General features: G+C 42.8%; 2 protein-coding genes across 3 annotated transcripts in view; both read right to left on the bottom strand.

Moving 5' to 3' along the window:
• The window catches only part of Shrm (shroom), a 157,369-nt gene that overhangs the window by 63,515 nt on the left and 69,702 nt on the right, over positions 1 to 24,152 (bottom strand). Inside the window, exons 2-3 of one of the 2 annotated variants that reach the window (XM_076905506.1) lie at positions 1,631 to 2,002; positions 439 to 754 (exon numbers count right to left, since the gene is read on the bottom strand). In XM_076905506.1, the coding sequence (XP_076761621.1) occupies positions 439 to 754; positions 1,631 to 1,968 (654 nt within the window). In that variant the 5' untranslated portion in view covers positions 1,969 to 2,002. Of the gene's footprint in view, positions 1 to 438; positions 755 to 1,630; positions 2,003 to 24,152 lie in introns of those variants that run through there. The other variant, XM_076905507.1, reaches the window with a different exon arrangement.
• Positions 5,040 to 5,379, bottom strand: LOC143429705 (histone H3, embryonic-like). Its single transcript, XM_076905434.1, is given in 2 exon segments — positions 5,040 to 5,282; positions 5,284 to 5,379. Coding segments are annotated over 2 exon segments (339 nt in total).

Raw genomic sequence — 24,152 nt, 5'->3', positions numbered from 1 at the left:
ATGTATACGGGACACGCATCGCCGTCGTCCTCTCGAGAAAGACCTTAACAGAGAACGATTACGGAGCACGCTGAAAATGGCGCGATAAGCTTCACCCGTGGTGGCTCGTGCCTCGTTAACGCCGTTGAAAGTGTTTCGCCTTCTTGCAAATGAGTTTTCAATTTCGTAACGGCCTGCGACGCGAGGGAATGCACACGGCCGAATCGGACCGTGAGATTTAACTGTTTCGATGCTGCGACCGCGTACACGTACAACCGATGTCGAATGTGCGTTTGTCGATAGGCCTGAAAATTGTCGTGGTATACGTAAAACGCAACATATTTTCAATTACTTAGTAAAAAAAAAGAAAGTGTAAAGTCACGCGAGGGGGCTCGGTCATCTAGTTTTGAAAAAATTCATTAGGAAAGTGGATGATAATGCCTAATATTAGAATATCACCTGCTGCGTGAACGTAGGATTGGGCCTCTTGGTGTGCGGTCTGGTGTACTGGGCAGGCTTCTCCTTTGGGTAATTGGTATGATCGGTCCAGGACTTGGACCGATGGGATCCGCTGTGGCCAGAATTGTTGTGGACGTCCTCGTCGAGATGTCTCTCCGGCGCGCTCGGCCAAGACGGATACTTTTCATGGCCTGGTCCGTAGCAGACGCCTTTGAGGCTGGATGCGTCTCTGACCGGCGGCGTTGGCGGTGGCGACGCCTCGTCTCTTTCGTTGAGAGGAAGTGTGTAGCTGTCGAATCCGAGGCTCTCGCTGTACCTGAGACGCGGAAACAAGGAAATGTTAAAATTAAATGTTAAAAAATTATATTTCTCTGGAATCTGGAAAATTTGAAACTGTGCACGCGTCAAAGGGTTAACGACGCTCTCGCGCGTTGTTAAACTTTTGCTGGGGCGGATCGCGTGGGGGTAATCATAGGTGAATCGCGGGCAAGCTGCCGGTGATTAGCATTCGCGGCGCGCGATGAATCAGCATCAGGGACGCTAGGCGATCCCGGTTGCTAGCCACGGACAGTCTTCTCTTCTGTTGACGATGTCATTGAACCACTTTATTAGCAGGATGCGTGGTCGCCGCGTAATTTATGGAATAGCGAACAAGTTCAATGTAACTGGAAACGCGTATAATCAAGGTATAATTGCGATGTCGTGCGGGGACCTCCTCGTCCTGGTAACGACGAGACGCGAACCGCCGTTCGATCTATCGCGATATCTAAGTGTGCCGGGACTAATACAGCGAGCGTTTAATTGGCTGCCGAACGGTATCTGTTATCTCGCGCGCAAAAACTTGCTCGATAAAAGAGTCTGCGCTGGCTGACCTTGCGAAATCTTGTCCTTCGACGCGGGGCTGTCGGAGCGTTCGAACGAAATCGATCGTCTCTCGATGGACTCTCGAGGTACAAAAGGCTGAGGCCTACCAGTCGGATGAGATTTGGAATTTCAGAAATAAATATAAATATATATATATACATATTATATACACAAAAGAATTTGTCGGTTACGAAGAAAAAGACGCGATACCAAGCTCCAAAGCGAAATGGAAGAGGAATGGAAGAGGATAATATAACGAGGGGCGCGGTGAAGAAAAGGGTGAGGTAAGGAAGGAGCGAATAAAGGCTGATCGTCGAAGGTCGCGTACCCGCTGTCGTTCTTGTAGCCCGCAGTATTCTTCTTGTGACTTTCGTTGTAACCGGCAACCGTGGCTTTCTTGGCTGCGCTGCCAGCCTCGTGCTCGTTCTCCGCGGACCTCCTGCCGTCGTTTCTACGCCGATAGTACTCGTTAGGGGCCACCGTCCGAGACGGACTCTGCTTAAGGCCATAGCCTTCCTGAGGATACGACGTGGTACTCTTGAAATTGGCAGGCTCGCTGCCGTGGCCGTGACTCGCGTACTTGTACGAGCCCGGAGGACAGGAAGGTGGCCCCGGGGCCTCATCCTGGACTCGATATCCTGGCGGCGACGGCTGCAGTTCCGTCATCGTGTAACCAACGTCCCCGCCATCCGGAATACACCTGAGGAAACAAACGAAAACAGGTTAGACGACTTTCCTTTCAATTCCTTTTTTTCTTTTTTACTTTTTTTTACGTTTTTTCATTTTTCTCCAGCTGGGACATGACTGATCAAAATCGATTGAGATGTCCAGGCCAGATACCTATGATCTCCTATGATCTACGATGGCTGTGGTGTAACGTTCGAGAATTATCGTTTCCCTCCGTGACGATGATTGTCAATGATACGCGGTGGTCTACATATATTGCGCGTCAGCTATTTCGCCTTTCCGAAACACGCTTCTCATTAGCTTTCAGTGTTAACTACCGCGATGAATCTACTCGCGAATTCGTTCTCCATCTCGTCAAACTATTTCACGCTTCCCTATTACATTGTGCCACCGGCGGGAAGATCCAGTTGCAGGGACTACTCTTGGATTCTCGTGTTTCTTACGTCACCTTCGTTAATCGTTGCCCGTTTGCCCACAGAAGCGGCTACCCACATTCCGCCGATATTACGTTCCGTGAATTAACGCCGCTTCCGGTCAATAAATTCGACTGTCTCGAAGCAATTTACCTCGGAAGCAAGAACTCGCTACTTTCTCGCATTCCTTTTTCCCTCCGCGGGGAAATAAACCGAGCAGGCGGCCCCTAATTGAACGGTCAGAAGGTTAATTAAGACAGCAGTCGTTGAACGCCGCGGCTGGTGCGCGTATCGCGAAACGGTACCACGCGAATTAAAATCGCTAATCGGGAAAGTACGTACCCATAAAGTTGGCTCATCAACTGTTTGGCAATTTATAGTCCGCGCCAAGTTATTTATGACATAAATCGGGAACATTTAATTCAGCCCTTCGCAACCTAGTGTGCCGCGATTTTCCCGCGAATAATTACATTTTTTAACCATCGCATTAGTAAAAAATTTCTCACATCAAAGTTCTTCTTTCAACAAAGTTTTTCAACATTCTTTCGAATTGAAACTGACAAACGATCGTGTTTAACCGACTATATACTATATTCTAATTTTCTATTACTGAAGTGATATTCTCTTTTATTCTGTTTATCTTATTTTTATTTTAATGGTATATAAGCCACAGCCTCTATTTGATATTAGAAAAAATTAACCTGTTGTTACGTATATACCGCACCTACCTGTCTCTGGCTAGAATTTTAGTATTTGGTTTATAAACCACACTAATTAAGGGGTTAAAGGGTCTTGACAATGAACTTCGATTAGCGCTTTCTAATATAGAACTTTCCAAATATAAAACGCACATGTTTATCAAAACAAGCTCAAATATCTTATCAATAAGTAAGTTATTATGTTTAAATTGATAAATCTATAACCAAATGTTTTCGTTCTTGTATCGGTGTGCAATTCAAATAGCTATATGTAAAACTTAAACCATTGACGCCAATTCAATTTTTTTTTATTACCGTTGACGCTCAGCAACACAAATGTGGACGCTATGGTGTTTTTTGTACATTACTATTGGTTTCAACATTTATTTACTTTTTGAATTCCTACTGGTATAAAATGAATATATCGCAATAAAACATAAAATTAAGTCATTTCGAAGGACAATGAAATTATCTCTATTAATAGTTAATCAATAATTATTAGGGTTTCAAATGTTATGTGTGTGGAATATTCTAGAATAGTTATGAATGTCTTAAGACGACGAGTCAGTTGTTCATCATCCATCTTTAGAGTAATATCTCAGTTGTAGAGAACTATCCAACGATTTATAAAATCTTCTAATTGTCTTTAATTAATAAATATCCTACAATTTTCTTTCTCGCTATGAAAGATTATCCCTGAACAGGTTAAATAAAAGTAAATATCTACATATATAGAGTTATTTTATTATGTTTTTTTTTTTAAATAAAGACATACGTATTGTTGTAGTTTATGTATTGGCAAGCTTTTATTTATGGTATTTATGGTACGAGGGATTGTCGAAAAAATTTATTAATTAATTTGTATAATCTACTTGTTATAATTATTAAAGTATTTCATGGTAAACGTTCAAATACTTTCGTGAGTCACTGTAAGTGCCATGACAATCTCGCATCAATGTTATTGGATATTTATTTACACAATATTTATACGATATTATTGGATAGTTTTATTTAACAAAAAGGAATGAGAAACAAAAAGAAATTGTAAGAGAATAAAAAGAAATTACGCTCATTAAAAAAGCAGTACGCATCGATGACCGATCAGAACACGTTTGAGTCAACCGAAAAAACTGCTCAGTGGTACAAAGCAAAAAAGGAACGTATTACCTTTTAATTATGTTCCAACGAATACGTATAGAGCAGTTGCATAAAAACAAAGTCCACGATTTTCTTTACGCGCTGGCACCGGCAAGGTATTCCTCTGAGGAAAAGGTGACGATTCCATCGCGAAGTCGCCGTGAAGCAATTCCCGATTAGCCTTGGTTTCACGAATATCACCGTTCGAGCGAACGACGGTCACGCGTAAATTACCACGCGCTCGTTGCTTTCACCCTGTGCACGCGCGCCGTATTTATAGATTCTCAAGAATCTAGATTCCGAGTGATCTATCGGATCGTGACACGATCACAAGCGCCTTTTACCATCGCCGCGGTGCGCGCTAATCGATTTGTTCGCGGGTAGAAGTTGGTGCGCGTTGTCTAAGTGGGTGCGAGCCTAGTCGAATCGCGTATCTGAGACGTAGGCGTGCCTGTGATAAAACGGACCTTCTCGCTGCTTGTTTTAATCTTTTCGCGTTCGCAGTCCACGCGAGGCGAGTCGCCGATGAGCCGCGATGAGCCGCGGCAATAGCAGCCGCCTTATCGGCGAAATCGAGCGTTGTTCTTGAATCATGTGCGTCACGTAGATAGTTAATTTCATCGCGGAGAAAGGTGTGCACCTGGGTCGGTAGCACCTGGCTAATTAGGATGAATGGGGACGTACGTTCGAAGCATGAATTAAAACCGTTGCATGCAGATATCGCTAGCATTAGAAATGCTACGACACGTATGACATGTACATATAACATACAGAAATTTTAACAAGCGGAACACTTCAATATTTAAGCTTTATCTCCACGAATACGACGAGTGAATTGGATATCTTTAGGTATAATTGTCACGCGCTTAGCATGGACGGCGAATAAGTTTGTATCATCAAGTAGACCAACCAGGTAAGAAACCGTTTCGCAACGCAATTTCACGACAGAAACGTTCAAATGAAACAAAAATCAATTCTCTGTGCTCTTTTAGTATCGTCGAATTTCGCGAAGTCTGTAACGACAAGGCTTCTTCACTCCACCAGTAAGCTGGGACATTCTTACGAGCAGCCTTAGTGACCACTTGCTTGCGCCAAGATTTCTCACCAGTTAATTTACGTGCAGTCTGTTTCGCATGAGCCATGTTGTTCGATAGGATGCGTATCTACGCGTTAAAAAGTGTAAAAATATTTCGGTGTAAAAGGTATTTCGTTAACCCTGTACCTTCTTCAATGAAATTTTTCATTTCTTACTGCCTAGTTTGTATTTGGTGTTTATTTATTTATTTATTTTTTTTTTTTTTTTTGTTTCGTTTTCTTCCAAATATTTAAGTGGAAGTGCTTTATTCGCAAAGGAGTGAATTTAAAGTGCAAATATTCCATCATTAATTCGGAAGGAATGACGAAAGAAAGATGGGAGATGCGGAAAAATAATAGAACAATTTTAACTAGAACAATAATCGTGTTTCATCTTTGTAACTATTATAGTCCTCTAGGAAGCGAGAAATGGGTTGTACACACTTACGTTAACCCTTTAATAAAAAGGATCCGGATGAACTTTGACAAGTCACCGCTACAAAGGATGACTGGTTGCTTCTGGCACGCACGCGGCCCCTAAAGAACGCCCAATAAAGTTTTGCTTTCACTTGTCGCCGGTGAAAAATCGCTGCCCACGCATTTCCACCCTGGCAAGTGTTTCCGTCGCGACGAGTTACGCGTCATATTTTGACCATCGCGGCGTTGTCCAACCAGCGGATCTCACCTGGTGCTACCGAAGGTATCCAACCGCGGACCGTGGAACAATCGACCGTATATCATCGATCTTATCACGGGTGTATCCTGCGATTGCCGGAGATACGGATAGGCCGTTCTAGATTCTTCCGCGTACCAGCACAATCGGCGTCGCTACGGTCAACGCGATCATCAAGATCGATGACGCCGGTGGTAGACATCCGCCGCGACTCCGTCCATCGTGTCCTCCTCGCGAACATTTCTATGGACTCTTCAGACCAGTCTGCGAACCATATTTATGCGCGTACACACACGCACACACATACACACGGAAAATGAATTGGACTTTTAATAAAGAGAATTAATCGATTCCTCTGCTATTTTACTTTAGTACCTTTTGATTCTCCGAAAATGCAGTGTAAATTGCATTATATTTTTTATGTAGAAGTTTTTCATTTTTCAATTCTCTTTTTAAAGAACACCATCTCGTTCTTTATCGTTGACATCGAAATCACCGCTTTTCAAGCGTTCGAAGTTGGACATTTGCAAGTTGGCTCTGACGGAGCATAGTCGCCGTAAACATTCACAAGCAAACAGTATGTTTCTGCAGCAATTTTCTTCAAAAGATAGTAGTGGAGAATTTTCGATACGATATGAAAGGTTAAAAAAGATGCAAGTGATACTATTAATGTCATTTATAAGAAGATGATTAAAATTTATTTCCATACTCAATATAATAAAAAAAGTGTGTACATATTTTTAACTAAAAATTCCTTATAAATTATAAAAATCCCATTAGACCTGACGCACATTGTAATTATTGACGCACACTGCAATATCTAACCTAATATATTCAAGTTGTTACTACACCTATATAAAAGTAGTGTAATAATCGATCTGTTTGACTTCATTTGAAACGCACGATGTTATTAGCGGTGCATCAAATGGTCGGAAATTAAAAAAAAGAATATATAATTCTGGAAATTTTCTCATACTCCCCTACTTCTAATTTTCATAACAAGAAAAGAAATGAAAAATGTTTCGATTCTGCTTCATTTTCGTTTGTTAAGAACATGGTAGCCCCTCTTTGGTTACTTAGTGATATGTCTACGCTACTGCTGGTAATTTCCTCAGTTTCAGGGTTTTTCCTCCATTTCATTTTCAAGATGGATAGCAGAATCTGTTTTTAATAAAATCTGTAAACAAAAATTCTCTTTACTCAGATTCTTCTAAACTTTCTGATACAAAGCCATGCAATTCTCCCCATGTTCGGGAAAATTCTCACGAAAGAAATTTTCCAGTTCGAATTTGTTTCCAGCTTCCTTTGATAAAAGCTTCGTGAAAAGTACTTTCTCTTTTAACACGTTCGTTCAATATCCATTTGGTGGCTGTAATATTACAAAAAATGTACATAACTCTTACATTTGTTAACCCTCTCGCTACCGGGACCAATAACACCACCTTGTATCTATTTTATTGTATTATAATATAATCCATCTGTGTGCGATACGATTTGGTACAAGTGATTATCATAAACTGATAACGAACATTTGTATCATACTGTGACGCGGGGCTTAAGTTCTGTCCGAATGGACGTTCTTCCGCTCTTCTTCAACCGTGTTAAACAAAAAGCAGTCATTTATTATACATACTAGAGACACACGCATTCTTCCATTACTCCGCATAAAGGTAAAATAATACCGAACAAAACCTAATCGCTTGATTCCTAAGCCGTTTTGTTACGGATAATTTCATCTGCTAAATTAATCGTCTATCAATTTCAATTTGCGGTGATTTTATTTTACCGAGATTTCGCAAACAATAATATACGGGCGATTCTCGAAATGCAGCGAAACGTAAAAAGTGGTAATAACGACGTCTGTTAAGCCCGTCTAATGAATGAGTGCCCGGTCGAGTTAATAATGAACGACGACGCGGAGACACGAATTCGAGGTATCGCATTAGGATCTCACGATATTCACCGCGCGTTAAATTGGATTCGTTGCGGTGGGCGTGTCCGTCCAGCGCTGCAGTTCCGCGTAATAAGAAATGTAAGACGGAGCAGAGTTACGACCGTTTACGAATTTAAATACCTATCGTTCTCTGCGAATGGAACCAATCTTACTTACGAATTAACGGAGCCATCGTGCAAATCGCACCGCGGTCAGTTACATCGTCGTTGACAACGAAATGCACCCCTCCATCCGCGTATAGTAATAGTTTAATAATAGCGGCGGTAATCACACATCCTACCGGATTCCATGGACAGGCACGCAACCTTACGTCGGAACGTGTAATTTGCCCTGTCGGAGCCGTCAAAACTTTAAACAGGGGAGTCCGTGGAATTGAGGGTATCCGAATAATTGGGCCAGTAGGTTCGTCGACTCCTCTTTGCGATGTCCGCGCGAGACCAGAGAAATCTTTCGTGTTTCACTTCTAAATTAAAATGATCCACCTCCCCTGTCCCTGGAGTATTTATACAGGATTTATTACCACAAGTTACATTAAAAGCTAAAAGTTCATATTCTCAGTTGAGATCATCAAATAAGCGATGATTATTTTTTGAAAATTGTACGGCTTTAAATATTCAAATATAGAAAAGCGGAACTTAAATTATCAGATCGTCACGACAGCAATACGCCGTGGCTGAATGGGCTTGAACCGCGCGTACGACGGAACAAATCTGAATGGAACGTAACGAGACGTAACGCACTCGAACAGGGACGGAATGCAGTCGAACAAGAGGAAGTACGACCGGTCGAATCAAGTTGAACGATCCTCTCTATTCCAGCCAGAGACAAATATAAAAGCACTTTTCTTTTTTAAGTAAAGAAATAGAGAAGAAACGTGAAGAAAGTAAAAATCAACCGCGTTAATTACTACTCGGGCGAGTTATCGCCTCGAGCTTCGCGGTGATCATTGCAACCTCGCGAGAACAGCGTGCATGGAACACGGCTTCGAGCGAGTTTGTTGGCCGTCTGCGCGTAATAAGTTGAGTATCGCGTTTCAAGAGGCCGAAGAAGAATACGACAAGTCGTAAGAAACGAGGACGCGCTTGGCGTGGGCGTCCAAGAGAATTTGTCACGGCCGACGCTGACGAGGTGAGACTCTCGTGGCATCGGTGTCGAGAACGAGGGTAAAGAATGGTTCTCGTGACGTTGGAGGTACGAGTGTACTTGCTGCAACGTTGAATGTCTTATAATATAGATATTAATAGAGATAATTAACCCCTTGTACTCGACAAAAAAACTGACAGCTTACTATTTCCAGTTTCGTCTCTCTATTTTCCGTTTCCGTTTCCGTAGCGATTCTACAGTTCTTTGTCAACCAACGTACGAAGCAGACGAGCAACCATTATGTCATTAACTCCTTTTCGCACTCCTTTCCGTAGAGTGTGTAAATAAAAAAAGCAGACAAATACAAGTTTTATAAATCTAAATTACACTTTAAATAGCGGAGTTATTGGCAAGAAAATTGAAGAATAATTCATACATTTCAACATTTTTCACTCGAAAGAAAAAGCAACAGCATATTAATATTTACATAACATTTGTAATTTGCTAGCAGAATAAATGAAGTTATCACGATTAATGAATCATTTATTTTTCAGAATATCAGTGTTTTTCAATTTTTTCAAATAAACTTTAAACGTTCCGTACACGTTTTAGAACTCTATATATAGTCTAATTCATTTATTCCAACTGTTCTCCGTTCATTGCAACGTTCGATTTTCTTCCGATAATGTCAAAATGTATTTATTAATCTCCTTCGCGCAACGGACGACTTGTCACTTACATTTATCTTGCGCACGCAGCTGCTTCCATTAACTAAAAAATAATACGTAAGGAGGATCCAGATAATCATAACTAATATGGTTTTATAGTTACGTTGAGCAGCCTATAAAGACGGTCGACTTACGAATGACTCATATAATTCTTCCGTTTCGCTGTTACGATCCTGTCTAACGTTTTTAGCGATTGCGAATATTTACGAAGAACACACGAGGTAGGTGCATCGCCATTAATTTCCTCTATGACAGTCTAACTGTAGATGTACCGGTTCAATTAGAGCCACCGATCAGGAAGTAAACATTTATGAATCTTTTATTTTGCCGGCGGGTACTGTTAGCCATCGCGAAATAACATTGTACACGTACCTTAAGAATAGTAATTCGCGTCTAATTACGATTATTTAATCGCGATTTGCCGTAGCCAACAGTCGTACAATAAATGTTTCCCTCTCGTCTCTGATACTTTTAAACGATGCCAAATTAAATATCTACCAGCCATCTAGCCGAAGCACTTTGCTCGAACGTTTCCGGCAGCGATCCGATCCAGCTGTTCTCCCCCTCCCAAAGTCCCGTGATTACCGTAAATCTTTCCTTACGTAACGCCATCAACCCGACCGATATCAGCTTTTAGTGCACCAGCCTTTCGCGTGTTATCGAGTCGCATAAATTCACGTCCGATTGCCAGTGCGGTACGCATTACTGCGCGACGGGGCGATTTTGCGATCCGGATCGGTCAGCGCGAGCTTCGATCGAACAAACGAATAAAAAGAAATAAACAAATAAATGGAAACTGTTATTCCGAGGAAGTGCTATGCAAATCTCGGCTGTGGCCCGCGCGGCGAAGCAAGAGAGTCGTTCGATCGCCGGCAGGGCGAATCAGAAAGTTTCGCGTGGAAACTAGCGATAGGGGGGGGGGGGGGGGGGGGGGGGGTGACGCGGAACGACCGGCTCGTGAACGTGATTCGCGTTACATCACGTAATTAATGCGGCCTGCGCGCACGTGTAATTCAGAGGAACGATCGAGAGCGAGCGTTCAAGAGCTGGATTCTAATTCGACCGTAATTCGTGCGCGCGCTATTTTAATCGGCCGCCGTATGGAATTAATGGCGACGCGGCCGCATCTATCAGGTACTCCGTGGAGATAAAGACGTTTCGATGATACCAGCCGTGCGATATAAACTCCGCGATCAAACGGGTGAAAGTTCTTCGACGGGATAGATTCGTTATTTATACAGATTACGGCGCGCTTTTGTAACAAATGCACGATAACGAATTATTGGCACGATCCTTTCTTCCCGTTATTATAGTTATACGCCCAGCGCAACTGCTATCTACTATAGGTTCCTATAAGATGCCATACTGTGCGAGACCGTGTTATATGAGACCCGAAGCCATTACAGAAAGCGAGGTCACGTACTACTTGTCACCTTCAACTAAAATTTTATCTCTAAACATCGAAATAGTTAGAACAAAATTATAATAAATTATAATTTATTTATACATTTTCACGTAATGACACTATAGCTCATTGTTCCTTCTCGACATTATTTTTGAATTCTGGTATTTTTGAATTCTCTTTGAATCCTTTCACATCGGGTAAATTAGTTTTTAAATGTATTAAACAAAAAAAAAAACAAAAAAAATTTTATGCTGCGCTGTTGGATCCGTGGGCTATCTGTACCTTAACAGGTTCGAGGACAATATAAATTTCAGTGAGCTGCAAAACTAGAGGAAGGATGAAAATAACTGAAAGTTATATAGAATTAAATGAATAATAATTGGTTTTAATGATCAACGATTCGAACACTTTTTAATACGGAACATTCACTGTGAACAACGTACGTAGAAAACTATTTTATTCTATTATCAACAGCTGTTTATTATCAACAGCAAACAGTACATAAAACGGAGGATGGAATTTTATCGAGCGGAAGGGAAATGTTAGTTAAAAAAATTGAATCCTCTTCTCCCCATAAAGCAACCCTGACGCCATCAATAAATGGTAAAATAATGGTGGCAAACCAGCATTAATTCTCTCCCCTACATACCAAACCGGAATAGCAACCGATTTGGAGATTTTTCAACGGCGGGGAATCCACAGATCTCCAATAATTGGTCGGCGGGGATTCATTCCGGTTAAGAGCCGGCGCGGTGGTGCAATTGCCGGCGCGATTCACGGTGCATCGTAAAAGGAAGCAAAGGGGGCCGATGGAAAAACAATGAAGGTCAGCGCGAGCGGGTCGCGTTCCTCGCGTCGGCAGCGCGGGGCCCCGCGCGCCGGTTGGGGAAAGAAATTGACGAGGAATGCGGGAGGAGGTTAAATCGGCTGCGCGTTGAATGCCGGGGAGAAGGTTGTACGAGCGGGCTTATCGTGTCCACCGCCGTCTATTTCTCGATCGCTCCGAGCGGTAAATTCAACGCGAGCGAACGCCTCGTCCTTCGGCCCGGGCAAAACGACGATGATGGAAGGCAATTACCGCCGGAGACAGCGAAAAACCCAGATCGATAAACGATAAAGGGGCTTTCGTTATGACGAACGGCCGCGTGCGTGTACGACCGTGCCAGGGATTCAGGGACGATGAAAAATAGAGGAGAGATCCCGCCGCCGAATAAATAACCGCGGAGATTTTACGCACCCGCGTTCGATAAATTACGAGTTACGCGAGTTTTTGTTTCAAAAAACACCGCCATGCGCCACTAAGCACGCGTCATCTTGGGAACGCGTTTCTCTGATATCGATCACTTCGCTCGAATTGTTGATCCTGCGCGTGTTCTGTCGTAAATATTGAGATTCGAGGATGGTTCGTTGAAATGATATCGTGTCTTTTAGATTATAGATAGAAGACAATTCCTGCCGACTTGTTCTTTTGATTACAACTGGTGCAGTTTCAGGTGTGTTCTTTTGTGTTTGTTGCGTACGTTAAGTAAAAAATTGACCGTGATTGATTCTAGTCTGTTATATCCGTACTGCTCTAAATACCTGTATTGTATACATACCGAATTAATGAGGAAGTGGGCATCAAGTGATACACAGTTTATTCTATCAGAAAATACACGGCTATATTATTACTATATGGTAAACGAATGAATGTGTTAAAAGGCTTTTATTAATCCAGGCAACGCTAACGCTGAGACGCTCACCTATGGTCTCGTTGCGCGGAGACACGCATTATAAATATTTAGGCCGTGAGGAAGCGTTTCACGAGAATCCGTGTGGGCCGCGGAATGGAAATCTGGTCGTGATTCAATTTTTCCTCCTCCCGAAGCGTTGGCGGTAGGGTCGTACCGCGGGACTGCGTAGGCCCTTCTCGCCAAGTTGCTATCTCCAACGGTAGCCGGGTCTCGAAGGAAATGCAGTCCTGCCCGTATTTCCTCTGAGAGACCTTTGCGAATGGTGCACGCCCATTGGCGTAGGACGTCTCGACCGATCCACCGAACGTACGACGGGTTTTTCTCTCTGATCGATTGTGGGAGAGACTAATAGAACGTTAGAACGGGTAATGTAGGTTAATGTGCTTGAAGCTGCGGTAGAGTGGAACACCTTCTGTCTCTTTTATGGAAACGATGATTGTAAGCTTTCGCGATGGTAAACCTTCCTTAGTTGCTGCCATCTATTCTCCGGTCTTCCTGCTTCAATACATGTTTTTGCTTGTAAATGTGTGCTTGGTAAATTATTAATTTCAGTTACAAAATATTAACAGCCACTACGTAACGAATTTTTAACCTTTCATATTTCAAAACTAGTTAATTTAGTTTAGCGAGTAATCAGAAGCGTTAACAATTGTAAAACATGCTAGTTTCACGGTCCAAGCAATTAATCGATGATTATCCGGCGACCACTGCAGCGAGTGGCAAATGCCACGAAGAGTTTAATTCTAATATCTAGCTTGTAGGCAACGGGATCACGGTTCCGATGTGCATTTATCAATGTATCACGACTTTGTTAGAGCGCGCGATAACGTCTGGATTAATAACAATCAATTAACGGGGAAGGAGCGCGAACCAGGTACGCGTTGATAATCGAAGAGCTCGAGATCTCGTGAGAAAGATAACCGTGCTCTCTCGGCGGTCGAACAGGCATATTTGCACGTGAGAACGGGCTCGCCAAACGCGCAAAAACGCGCGGGGACTTTTACGCGCACGCGAAACGATCCAACGACTGATCGACAAGTTATGTCGACATTTATCGCGCCGATATCCGTAAACATGGATCTTTAAGCAATCGTCTGACGTAAGACACGGTTTTGCCTATCGAGTTTTTCATCTTCCGGTTTCTCTGAGAATCGTTTCGTAACGAAAGCACATTCTTCGAGCCCGTTCTCGATCGGAAAATTTACGTTTACTAAATTCGCTTGGATGTACGAAGAAATCTTGTTGCGGTGGAAAAAAAAGTCCGCAAAATAAATTATTACGCGACATTACGCGACGAAGAAAGTGCCTCGCCAGAATTACCATTCATCGTCGTTATTAAATACGTAGACTTACCGTGACACAGGTAGCCCAACTACCCCTTAATTAACCTTTAGAACCAAATGTACTATACTACAAATTTTTATGAATCTCGAATTTTGAACTGCACGATTTTTAATAGCGCGGAACCAATTAACCGTCCTATTCGAGAAATATCTGTACCGCACTGTACTTCCGCATCATTAGATATAACACGTTTTTCGCTTAACACATTTAGAAACTAAATTACCTTCAAATAATGCCGGGGAGAAATTATGATATATTCACAATATAGTCTTTTAATTTCTGCTTAACTGTAAATACATGAACTCGTAAACCAGAATTACATTTTAACGACTGTTTCGAACGATATCATATAATGCAAAATCATAAAATGTGATTTTTTCAACGTTACTAGTCGTATCATTTTTACTCTTTTGGTCTGCTGTAGTTGTTTTTTTTTTTTCCAATATGTCTTGAATATTGAAGCTGTTTCTGGAGCCGAAGCTATACTACCTCCACCTATAAATATTACTAATAAAGAATATACTAAAATCTCATATTTTATGTAGTATATTTAATATTATCCCCGTGTGTTTTATATATTCTTTCCAATTTAGAAATAAATTTTATTTATTTATTTTTTTTAATTCTGAAAATTACGACATTTATATACATATATTATATATATATTTTCACTGTTCAAGAAGGTAAGATGCAAATAAAAATTGAATATTTTTAAAATTTTTCTTACTTAGCAAAAGTCTTTGCGTTAAATCTCCGAAATTTATCAGCTGGTAATTTTACCAGTACAGACGACGCGAGCCTGTTACGGTCTGTCTGAAATTATCATTCGCGCGGCGCGTAAATAGTCCTTTATTCTCGAGCAGGATGCCAGTAACAGCGCTGAAACTTATTACCCTTATTAACGCGATCATTCACGGAGCTGAGCTAAGTACGAACCATTGCGGAAGGGAACGAGACGAGCACGTGGAACGAGGAGGAGGGAAACGAAGACGAAGACGAAGACGAAGACGACAACGACAACGACAACGACAACGACAACGACAACGACAACGACAACGACAACGTCGACGCAGTGTAATATGGCGAAACGTATGCGACTGGTCAAACGGCTCGGAGAAACGGATCGTAATTTTCTTCAGCTTTGGTCCCGGGCGCGCTAACGATCGAGGACTCGTGTTCTCTTTCGAAAGTCCGCGCCATAACTCGACCGCCACTGCTCCTCTGTTCGCCGCGCTCTTCTTTATACGCATGAAACATTAAGCCGGTATTACATCGGTTGATTAACGCGTACTTTCACGCGTGAGATGCATCCAGGATCGGGGCAACAATGCACAGCTGACCACAAACGATACTGTGTACGTGAATTGTTTAACTTGTTCGCTACAACTAGGTCGTCACATATGTGACAGACATTTTTGGTCAATTTATGAGGACATGTTATATATTCCAATCCTATTCAGTTCCCTCTAATTTGATATGCCACACATGTACGAGACGTATGGGCTACAACGTTTTCAACTATAGCTCAGCGACGCATATAGGTACTAATTTGAAAGAATAATTATTTGACTTTTTAGGAATGCTTTTAATATAAATACGTAAAGTCTATTCGAATTGGTGTCAGCTCGTTTTCAACAATTTTCGTATATAGTTTTTAGTGAAAAAATAAATATATTACAGCGGTGAGTTGATTAAACTTCGCTCGTTGTTTGCCCAAGCGCCGTGACAAGCAGGAGCGGTCGTGTAACAATGTTTGACGACGTTTCGCGATGGGCGTCGATTGGCCCACGCGACGCGAGCACCGAGTAGTATTAGATCGTTGGAGGAGAAAGAAGCGGAGAGAAGTTGTAATCAAGCAAATATCAGTACTAGAAAATCACTGCCGCTTAAATCAACTTAGAGTAAATTTGATGAATGAAAATCATAAGGTAATATATTCCCGTTACGACCACGTGTGTCGCGTTTCACCGTAAATATTGAATCTAATATTCGGATCAACGATTGGAAGATAGATATTAGGTACTCGAATTTCAGAAGCGATCGCTGTCAACGCGATAGCGGATCTTATCGGCGGACTTCTCGCGAGCAGGAGCCGCCTCCGTTGGACTCGTCGCAGCGTGAAATGCGATCGACGTCGATCGCGATTCGATCCCATCGCGGAGGACGTTCGAAACGCAAACGCGAACGCGAACGCAAACGCTACTGCGGGAGGAAAGATCGCACGATAGTCGAACCGGCGGAATGAGAAAAATCCAGCCGTCTCGCAATTTGTTATTTACCATTCTCTCCGTTCGGTAGCAATTATTCGACCGGCGATGCGATTCGATAGGACGCGGTCGGGTGCACCTTCATACGGCTGCGCGCACAGTTTTACAGCGCGCATCGAATCGCGCGTCCATTTGTTGCCTCGCAGATTATCTATCTGCATATTTCTTCGTCCAGCTAGATCCCGCTGATACCTCAAACGATCGCCCGGATCATATATCTCCGACGAGCGAAGGGAGAAAAAACCGGACAAGCTCGCTCCGCCGATCGATCGATCTATCGCGTGATAGGCCATTGTGTTTCTCTAATTCGCTCCCCCGCGCCAGATAATCGCGATCTCGACGGGGCGAAGGTGCGCGATCCCGACCTTGGGCCTGCCCTGCCGCTGTTGCACGGTTCTTGAAATTTGCGCAATTTTTTTAATTTATCATTCCTCTGCTAATAACCAAGTTGCGTAATTATGATTTCGACTGACACTTCTCGATACGCTTTCCAATCGCTCCGATCGTTGTTACAGCCGAAACGTTAATGATCCTTTGCGTAAAATATTTCGAAAGGATCGGTTCTAAGTCATCGATCTGCGACCATACAGCTCATACGGAAACAAGACGCTCGTTAAAGCGGTAGCGGAAGTGGTAACGCGAGTGCAGTATCGAATCAATTCGTCCCGCGTAATAGGTCGCGACTGGAAAACGAGGAAAGGCTCTCAGCGTTTCGTTCCTCCCACGGTCGCATCGCGGGCCTGATCGGAGCCGCGTATTATGCGCGACTACGTCGAAAAAAGATCGACCGTGAGCCTCTTTCGTACGCGTAGGAATTCGCCGCGAATGCGTACACGCGGTATGCGCGATTTCCTGGAGTAATGGCCCCGAAGTGTTCTCCTCTTCTTCCTGCTTGTATATCCGCCGATAAACGTGAAAATCTATTATCGAATCGGTATCGCGGCGGTGTCCGGATGAAACGAGCGCGTCCGCTTGCGACTTGAACAGGGTGGAAACACGGGTGGAATACGATAATTCTCTTTTTAACGCAATAATGCAATCTTCTACATACTTGATTTAATTTGAAACACATATTCGATACGGCGCAATATAAACTCTTTTAACACGTTTTTCAGGCTATTTGGAATTCTCATTCCAAAACAAGGAATTTTTTCAAAATTTATTACAAAGTCAAGTATTTACATCTTAACATCATATACAGGATGGGAGCAGTAACTATTAGCACCTCGGATATCTTCGAAACTATAAATGTCACAGAAATATTTGTTGACGTAAAATTGCACAGTACGAACGGGGCCACCATCCGTTGGTGAATATAGTTTTTTTCCAAGTGCAGGTATGCCGGACATTTGAAGGTCACGTTCATTTTTTTAAATGGATCGGTATGTTTTTTCTCCCGTAATACGCATTTTAAAACGAGTTCAACGACCTATAACATGACATATGGCCATTGAAGGTCATAGCAAGTAAAAAAAGGCGATAATACTTACGGTTTTGGTAGTAAATGTAGTACACGTTAATAGTAGGTGTTCGAAATGGCGATCATCGCTGTCAGAATTATATGACGCATAGGCTGTTATAATTCGCTGTTGCGTGTCGTAAGGTGTAGTTGGTACTTTTTTGTACAGTTTCTTTTTCAGTGTTCCCCACAGAAAGGAATCTGGAGGTGTTATGTCTAGTGAACGAGCTGGCCACGATATTCGACCGCTGCGTCCAATCCAATGATTTCGAAATTTTTTATCCACTTCCCTTCGCGCTATCAATGAATAACGTGCATTGTCGTGTAGGCAAAGGTAGCTCTTCTAGCAAAAGAGCCAATGTTAAATTGGCATTGATGTCATGAACGCGTTATAAATTCATTTATCGATACTAATCTTATTACACTATTAAAATGCCCTTGGAGCAGTGTTTATTCACAGCGAAGTAAACGGTAAACATTACGCATATCTCTACTGTTTACAATACGTATGTTTCATTTACTACCAAAACTAAGTATCGTAAGTATTATCGTCTTTCTTTACTTTCTATGACCTTTGCGATGCGTGCATGCCCCACGTGACATGGTAGTTTTTAGTACTTTTTTCGACAGGATATATTATCCAGTCAAATTAAAAAAAAAAAAAAAAAAAGGACTAATACACACACGGCAGAGCTGCAGACAAGTGAATGTTTTACAGTGGTTTAAGGTGATGTGGATAATTCGATTTGTATAACAACAATCTCCGTACCTTTGCTTTCTAAAGCAAAGCAAGCTTTTTACTTGCTTTCTAAAATGTGCACTTTTCTCATACTTTACTAATTTTCGTCTGTCAAAGGTATGAGCTCAGCTCATGCTGTTCGACTTTGTTGAAACCGAAAAATCCAACAGTACCTAACAAATGGATTCTTTATATAACAATATTAAGAATAAAAATAATCACAAGATGTACAACAATTCACCTAGCGGGCGTTAGCAATAGCTTTTAATGCAAATAAAAACTAGCAATATTTTAGGAATATCTCAACAATAGTTTCTACTGGTAACATCTTTCGGCAATAGAAAGCTACAGTGGAACAAGTTTGACATTCGTAATCGCTAATCAATGCTGAAAAACGATAAAAAAATGTAATAAGCAACTCGAGACGCATGACGTTTCAGAGTTCATAGATCGCCGTTGCGTGGGCAAGGCGCTAATTAACGGATAGACAAATCGATCCGGCATAGGAAAGGCGAAATAGGCGTAATACTACCGGTTCGGTGCAGCTGCTCGGTTCGACTGGTATCGATGGATCTTGCACGTGGAAGCGTCGCGTCGCGTTGCGCCACGAGAGCTTGTGTGCCGCGCCAGTTGCGCCATTGGCGAGGCCTCACGGAACACGACAAAGGGGAACTGATTAATTAACGTAGAAAGAGGCAGGGGTTGCTCGAGGCGGATCGACCTTGTCGGTATTCGCGTGCATAAAATAATACGGTATCCGGCTATACCTGTGTACCTACGCCAACGGTAAAGAGGAACCTGAGAGCTTTAATAGATACTTGGAGGAAGTTCGAATTGCGACACCACGAATCTCGACGCTCGACAATGGCGAGTTTCTTCAATTATCAGGGTTTCTCTCTTTTTACTATAATATCATTATTTATCTCATCACTTTGATAGTATAAATAAATAAACTCCCATGGTTGACTATGCACCACTGCTGTACGGAAGTCAGAAATTTCTGCGGGAAAAGATTCTCTTTTCCTAAAGAACGAACCAACATTAACGTCCACTCGTTAATGAAATATTTCAACAGCCTTAAGATTGACTCAATAATAGGGTAAGTCAGTAATATAACAGGATGGGTATATAGAAAAGATCAATAGATAGCAGCGCCTTAAGGGCCAGCAGTCCCGATAGCCGCGTTTTACAAATACAAACACAAGAATCCGAACCGGGCAACGGTCGAGAGAGGTATTGAAAAAGAATAGAGCGGTACATTAACATTCCACAGGACGTTATTAATCGTTCGAGTAAACACGGGACTCTCGCTCGAGATACGAAACTTAATCGAGTTTATCAGCGTGAGACTTCCGGAAGCGCGCGAGACAACTAAGCAGAATGCGGTACAGGGAAAGGGGCGAAAAGGAGGACTAGAAGAAGACATGAAATCAAGCAGTGACGCGTGTCTACGGTAATATCGTTATTACCGCGTGTCCGGTGTTTGCGATGCAATTTAAGAGAGAGAGAGAGAGAGAGAGAGAGAGAGAGAGAGAGAGAGAGAGAGAACGTACCATTTTATGTGGGGTGAATTTATTAATTGCTGGAACACCGCGAGTTTGGCTCGCCTCCAGCGCGGTTACCGCTTCCTTATCGAGGGAAGGAGTTATCGGGAATGACGTATCGACCGATTGGTATCGTCCCGCTGCGTAACTATGGAGCCGCGAGTTATCGAGCCGTTCGCGTGCTTCATCGCGTCAAGTCCGAGGGAGGAAAAGCTACCTCCTACGGCGGCAGCGTTTCTCTGTTCTCTGCGCGAGGCGCAATCAAAGAACGCCGGTTCGTTTCGCCGTTACCCGAGATACCCAGCTGCAGACCAGGATTTCTTGCTACGGACGATCGTTTCACCGGGGCATCGTGAGTTACAAGTCGCGCATCGGCGACTTGTACGAAACGACCGACGCGCGATCACGATCCGAGGCATGGATGCTCTCATTCTTCTGAATCAGCGGATTGAGCAAACGATCCGGCGTAGACGGGACCTTGATGATTCACGGAGACCCGATTCGGATGCAACGGATGTCTCTGTGAACGATACGAAACGAGCATTTCGATTGCGAACGGAGACGAATCCTCCCTTAGATTTAGCCAACGAGTAAAATAACAATATTTCCCGAGTGATTATTTTTACATCTTGTGTAAATTCTTCGAACAATTTGATCATCATCATAACGTAGAGAAGATACAGCGTGTGAAAAGGAAGAAGGAATTTTATGCTGTATAATAAAATTACGCAATAAATGACGTTCGCGATTATACGTGCGCACTCTAGCCGCTAGCGAAATACATGATTCAATACGTATATCTATCTCATATTATTGACATTATAACCGTGATTTAAATCTCGAATTAAATTTCAAATATATTAATACATTTTAATATCTCTCTAATAAGTCTGTTTCTTCGATATATGGAAAGAAATAAATAGTGTAGCCGAGGTGCGAAAGAAGAGTGATTGGAACCGAGCGACAGAACGCACGAGGAAGAGGATGAATCTTTAGGGTGAATAAGTACCAGCTGGCCGGAAAAAATATAGTGTTTTGGAGTTACTTTTGACAACTCAATTTGTAAATTTCTTTAACAATTCAATAAGTAGAAAATGTTTAGCAAGCTTTAAAGGGATGTCCAGGATCCTTAATCGATCTTGGAAATGAAGATGAGTGCATACTGCGAAAGTGAAATTCAAAGCTCATGAGAGTGAGCTGAATTCTTGGTTGGTACGGTACTTTAGAGCGAAAACTCTAATTATCATGCAAAATATCATATACAGAAATCGATTTCGTAAAAAATAAATTTCACAGTACCTGAAATTTCTCTTTTTCCTCTTATATTTCTCAATTTCAGTTACTCTTCATTATAATTGCAGTTGTATTTGTGGCAGTTTTTCGTGTTATAATTTTAGTGAAAACATATTCTCAAAATACAAGATGTTTAGAATATTATGGGGCTAGGACAGAATAAAACAAACAAATGAAAAATATGAATAATTTGTGATGAACTGGTGCGTATCTGTATGCACAGGCTAAAACAGCTTCGTCTTTTTTAGGTGTAAAACCAAGAGTCGAGAGGCAGCCAGTCCACCACTAAAGTCTGCGACTGATTTATAATGGGGTTCCGTTGGATATGATCCACAATCAATCTCGGTCTAATATTACACTCTTCATCGACAAACATTTTTCAGATTACATACCAGGTACTTCATCAAACAATCCTACACGAAAGTCTTTGTGTGGTTCCTTGTTTCGCTGAATACCACTCTACAGCAGCAATTTGAATTTTTAACTTTTATAAATATTCGATTCTTCCTACGTTTTTCACTTATTATGTATGTAGTATTAGTATGTAGTTAATATTAAATGAATAAGGAAAATCGTTTCTTTTTATCCAATACTTTAACAGCGACACATGCAGGTGCACGCTTTGAAAAAGGGACGCCACAGCTGACTGGTTAAGTCATCAGTTTCAGACTATGTTAAGAGCGATTAGCGATAGAGTTAAGGAATAACAACTGTAGTTCAACAATAGAGTACTTAAATATGTAGTATAGTAGCGAATGTGGGAATAATTTAATCAGCTATAAATAATTTTCCTATAAAAATTATGCAAAAGGCAACGCGAATTATTTCTCTCTAAAAAATGTACTCCAAAGTATCGCAAGTAAGGGACGAATCGCGCGTTAAAATCGCCGGCGAGCTGCTCGATCGAGCATTGAAATTACCAGCGAGCCGCGCGCGGCCGGGCGTTGAAGTCTCCGGAGACACGAGCGTCGGCGCGGCAAATTATTCCAGCTCCGTAGTTCATCGGGGCGCTTGCGCGGGACACGGTAATGAGCGACTCGCAGCGGTGTTATTCGCAGGGAAGCCGTTCGCGTCCAAAGTTTAACGGCGCTGGCTCGCGAGGGCCGGCCGAACGAGACGATACACGAGCGTGGGCTCCGCAGGATACGAGCAGGGCCAGCGGAGACCCCGCGAACCGTGCCTACGGGCTAGTAGAAGGGACCTCGCGCGACCCGAGAGAGAACCGGTCCTTCCTTTCTGCCCCCCCCCCCCCCCCCTCTACTTGCTGTCCATTGGCGTAGGACAGCGAGCGTGGGTGCCGACCGAAGTCCCGCGCGTTTTTTACCGCGATATCCGCGAATGGCTCTCCTAACGCGAATCCCGCTGCTCCTCCTTACCGGATGGATTAGCGCGGACGATTAGCCGTGGAAAAGTATACAAACCGTCGGGGCTTCTTCTTTTGACCGGCCGTGGGTGGATGGATTGGATGCAATTATAACTTTTTTCTTCATGGTTCTTTCGTTAAAATTGAGTCGAACTTTAGTTTGCAAAAATGTTATTCGCTCGATTCTATCTCTTTGTCATCTTATGTTTTTCATCTAATGATTTTACACAGTTTTCTAAAGGATGCATGTTTTCTTTAAATTTTCAAAAAAATTGCGCATAACAATGGTATTTCATCTTATCTGTCTTGAAATTGAAAAGATTTATAAGGAATAAATCAAGAATGAAATTCGGGACAGAATTGGAAGCACAGGATAGTGTACGGAAACGGAGGCGTAAACCTGGAATCGCGGTACTTTTTCGCCGATGGCCCAGCGTTCGTGTTTCTCCTGCGTGTTTCGGTCATTAACCTCGGGGCCCTTTCGCGTGATACAAGCGCGTACACCCACAAAAACACCGAGAATGGAACGTATGTCGTTACATAAGCGTATGATGAATGCCTAAGTAACAGTAATGCGGCTTGGCCCTACCGCCTCGAACCGCTACTATCGGTTCTCGATAAATGGACGCGAATGTCCGAGAGTAAGTAACTGCATCGCAGAGCATCGTGTTCGATCGCATAACGAACAACCATAGTAGGATCATCGTAAATCGACGAATCGTCAAAGGAGAGGAGAGAGTCGCAGCTTCTTACCGAATCTTACCGCGAACGATCGCGATAATTGAAGCCACCTACGCGATACCGCCGACAGATGCGGCTACATCCGAAGCGGAGGTGCAGTCGCGTATATACCGAGTGCCGTTAGACCACCACCCTCTTGTCACCGACTGTCAAGCAAAGGAGGACTGCCCTCGCCGATGCGCGCGGTCGCTTAGTCCTGCGCGACTGACAACCGACTAGAGCAGCAGCAGCAGCAACCCGCGAATACGTACACCCACCTGCAGCATAAAACGACTAACAGATGAATCACGCGTTTGCTCGCGTATAATACACACGAAGTGGGGGCCAGATACTGTTAAACGCTGTCACTCGCCGATAGCTGAGAACTCCGCGAGTACTCTCCACCTTCTGTTTCCTCTTTCCTGGCATTTTCTATCGACACCGCCTAGATTTCTGATCGGACGACGACTGCATCGCGTCTAGGTCACCGAAGAGTAATATCTCCGTTGATCGATCGGAGATACATTTGCATCTTC

The sequence above is a fragment of the Xylocopa sonorina genome, chromosome 12, assembly GCF_050948175.1.
Source record: "Xylocopa sonorina isolate GNS202 chromosome 12, iyXylSono1_principal, whole genome shotgun sequence".
Classification (NCBI taxonomy): Eukaryota; Metazoa; Arthropoda; class Insecta; order Hymenoptera; family Apidae; genus Xylocopa; species Xylocopa sonorina.
The sequence above is the reverse complement of the archived record's forward strand: the minus strand, read 5'-3'. Positions and strand labels throughout refer to the sequence as shown.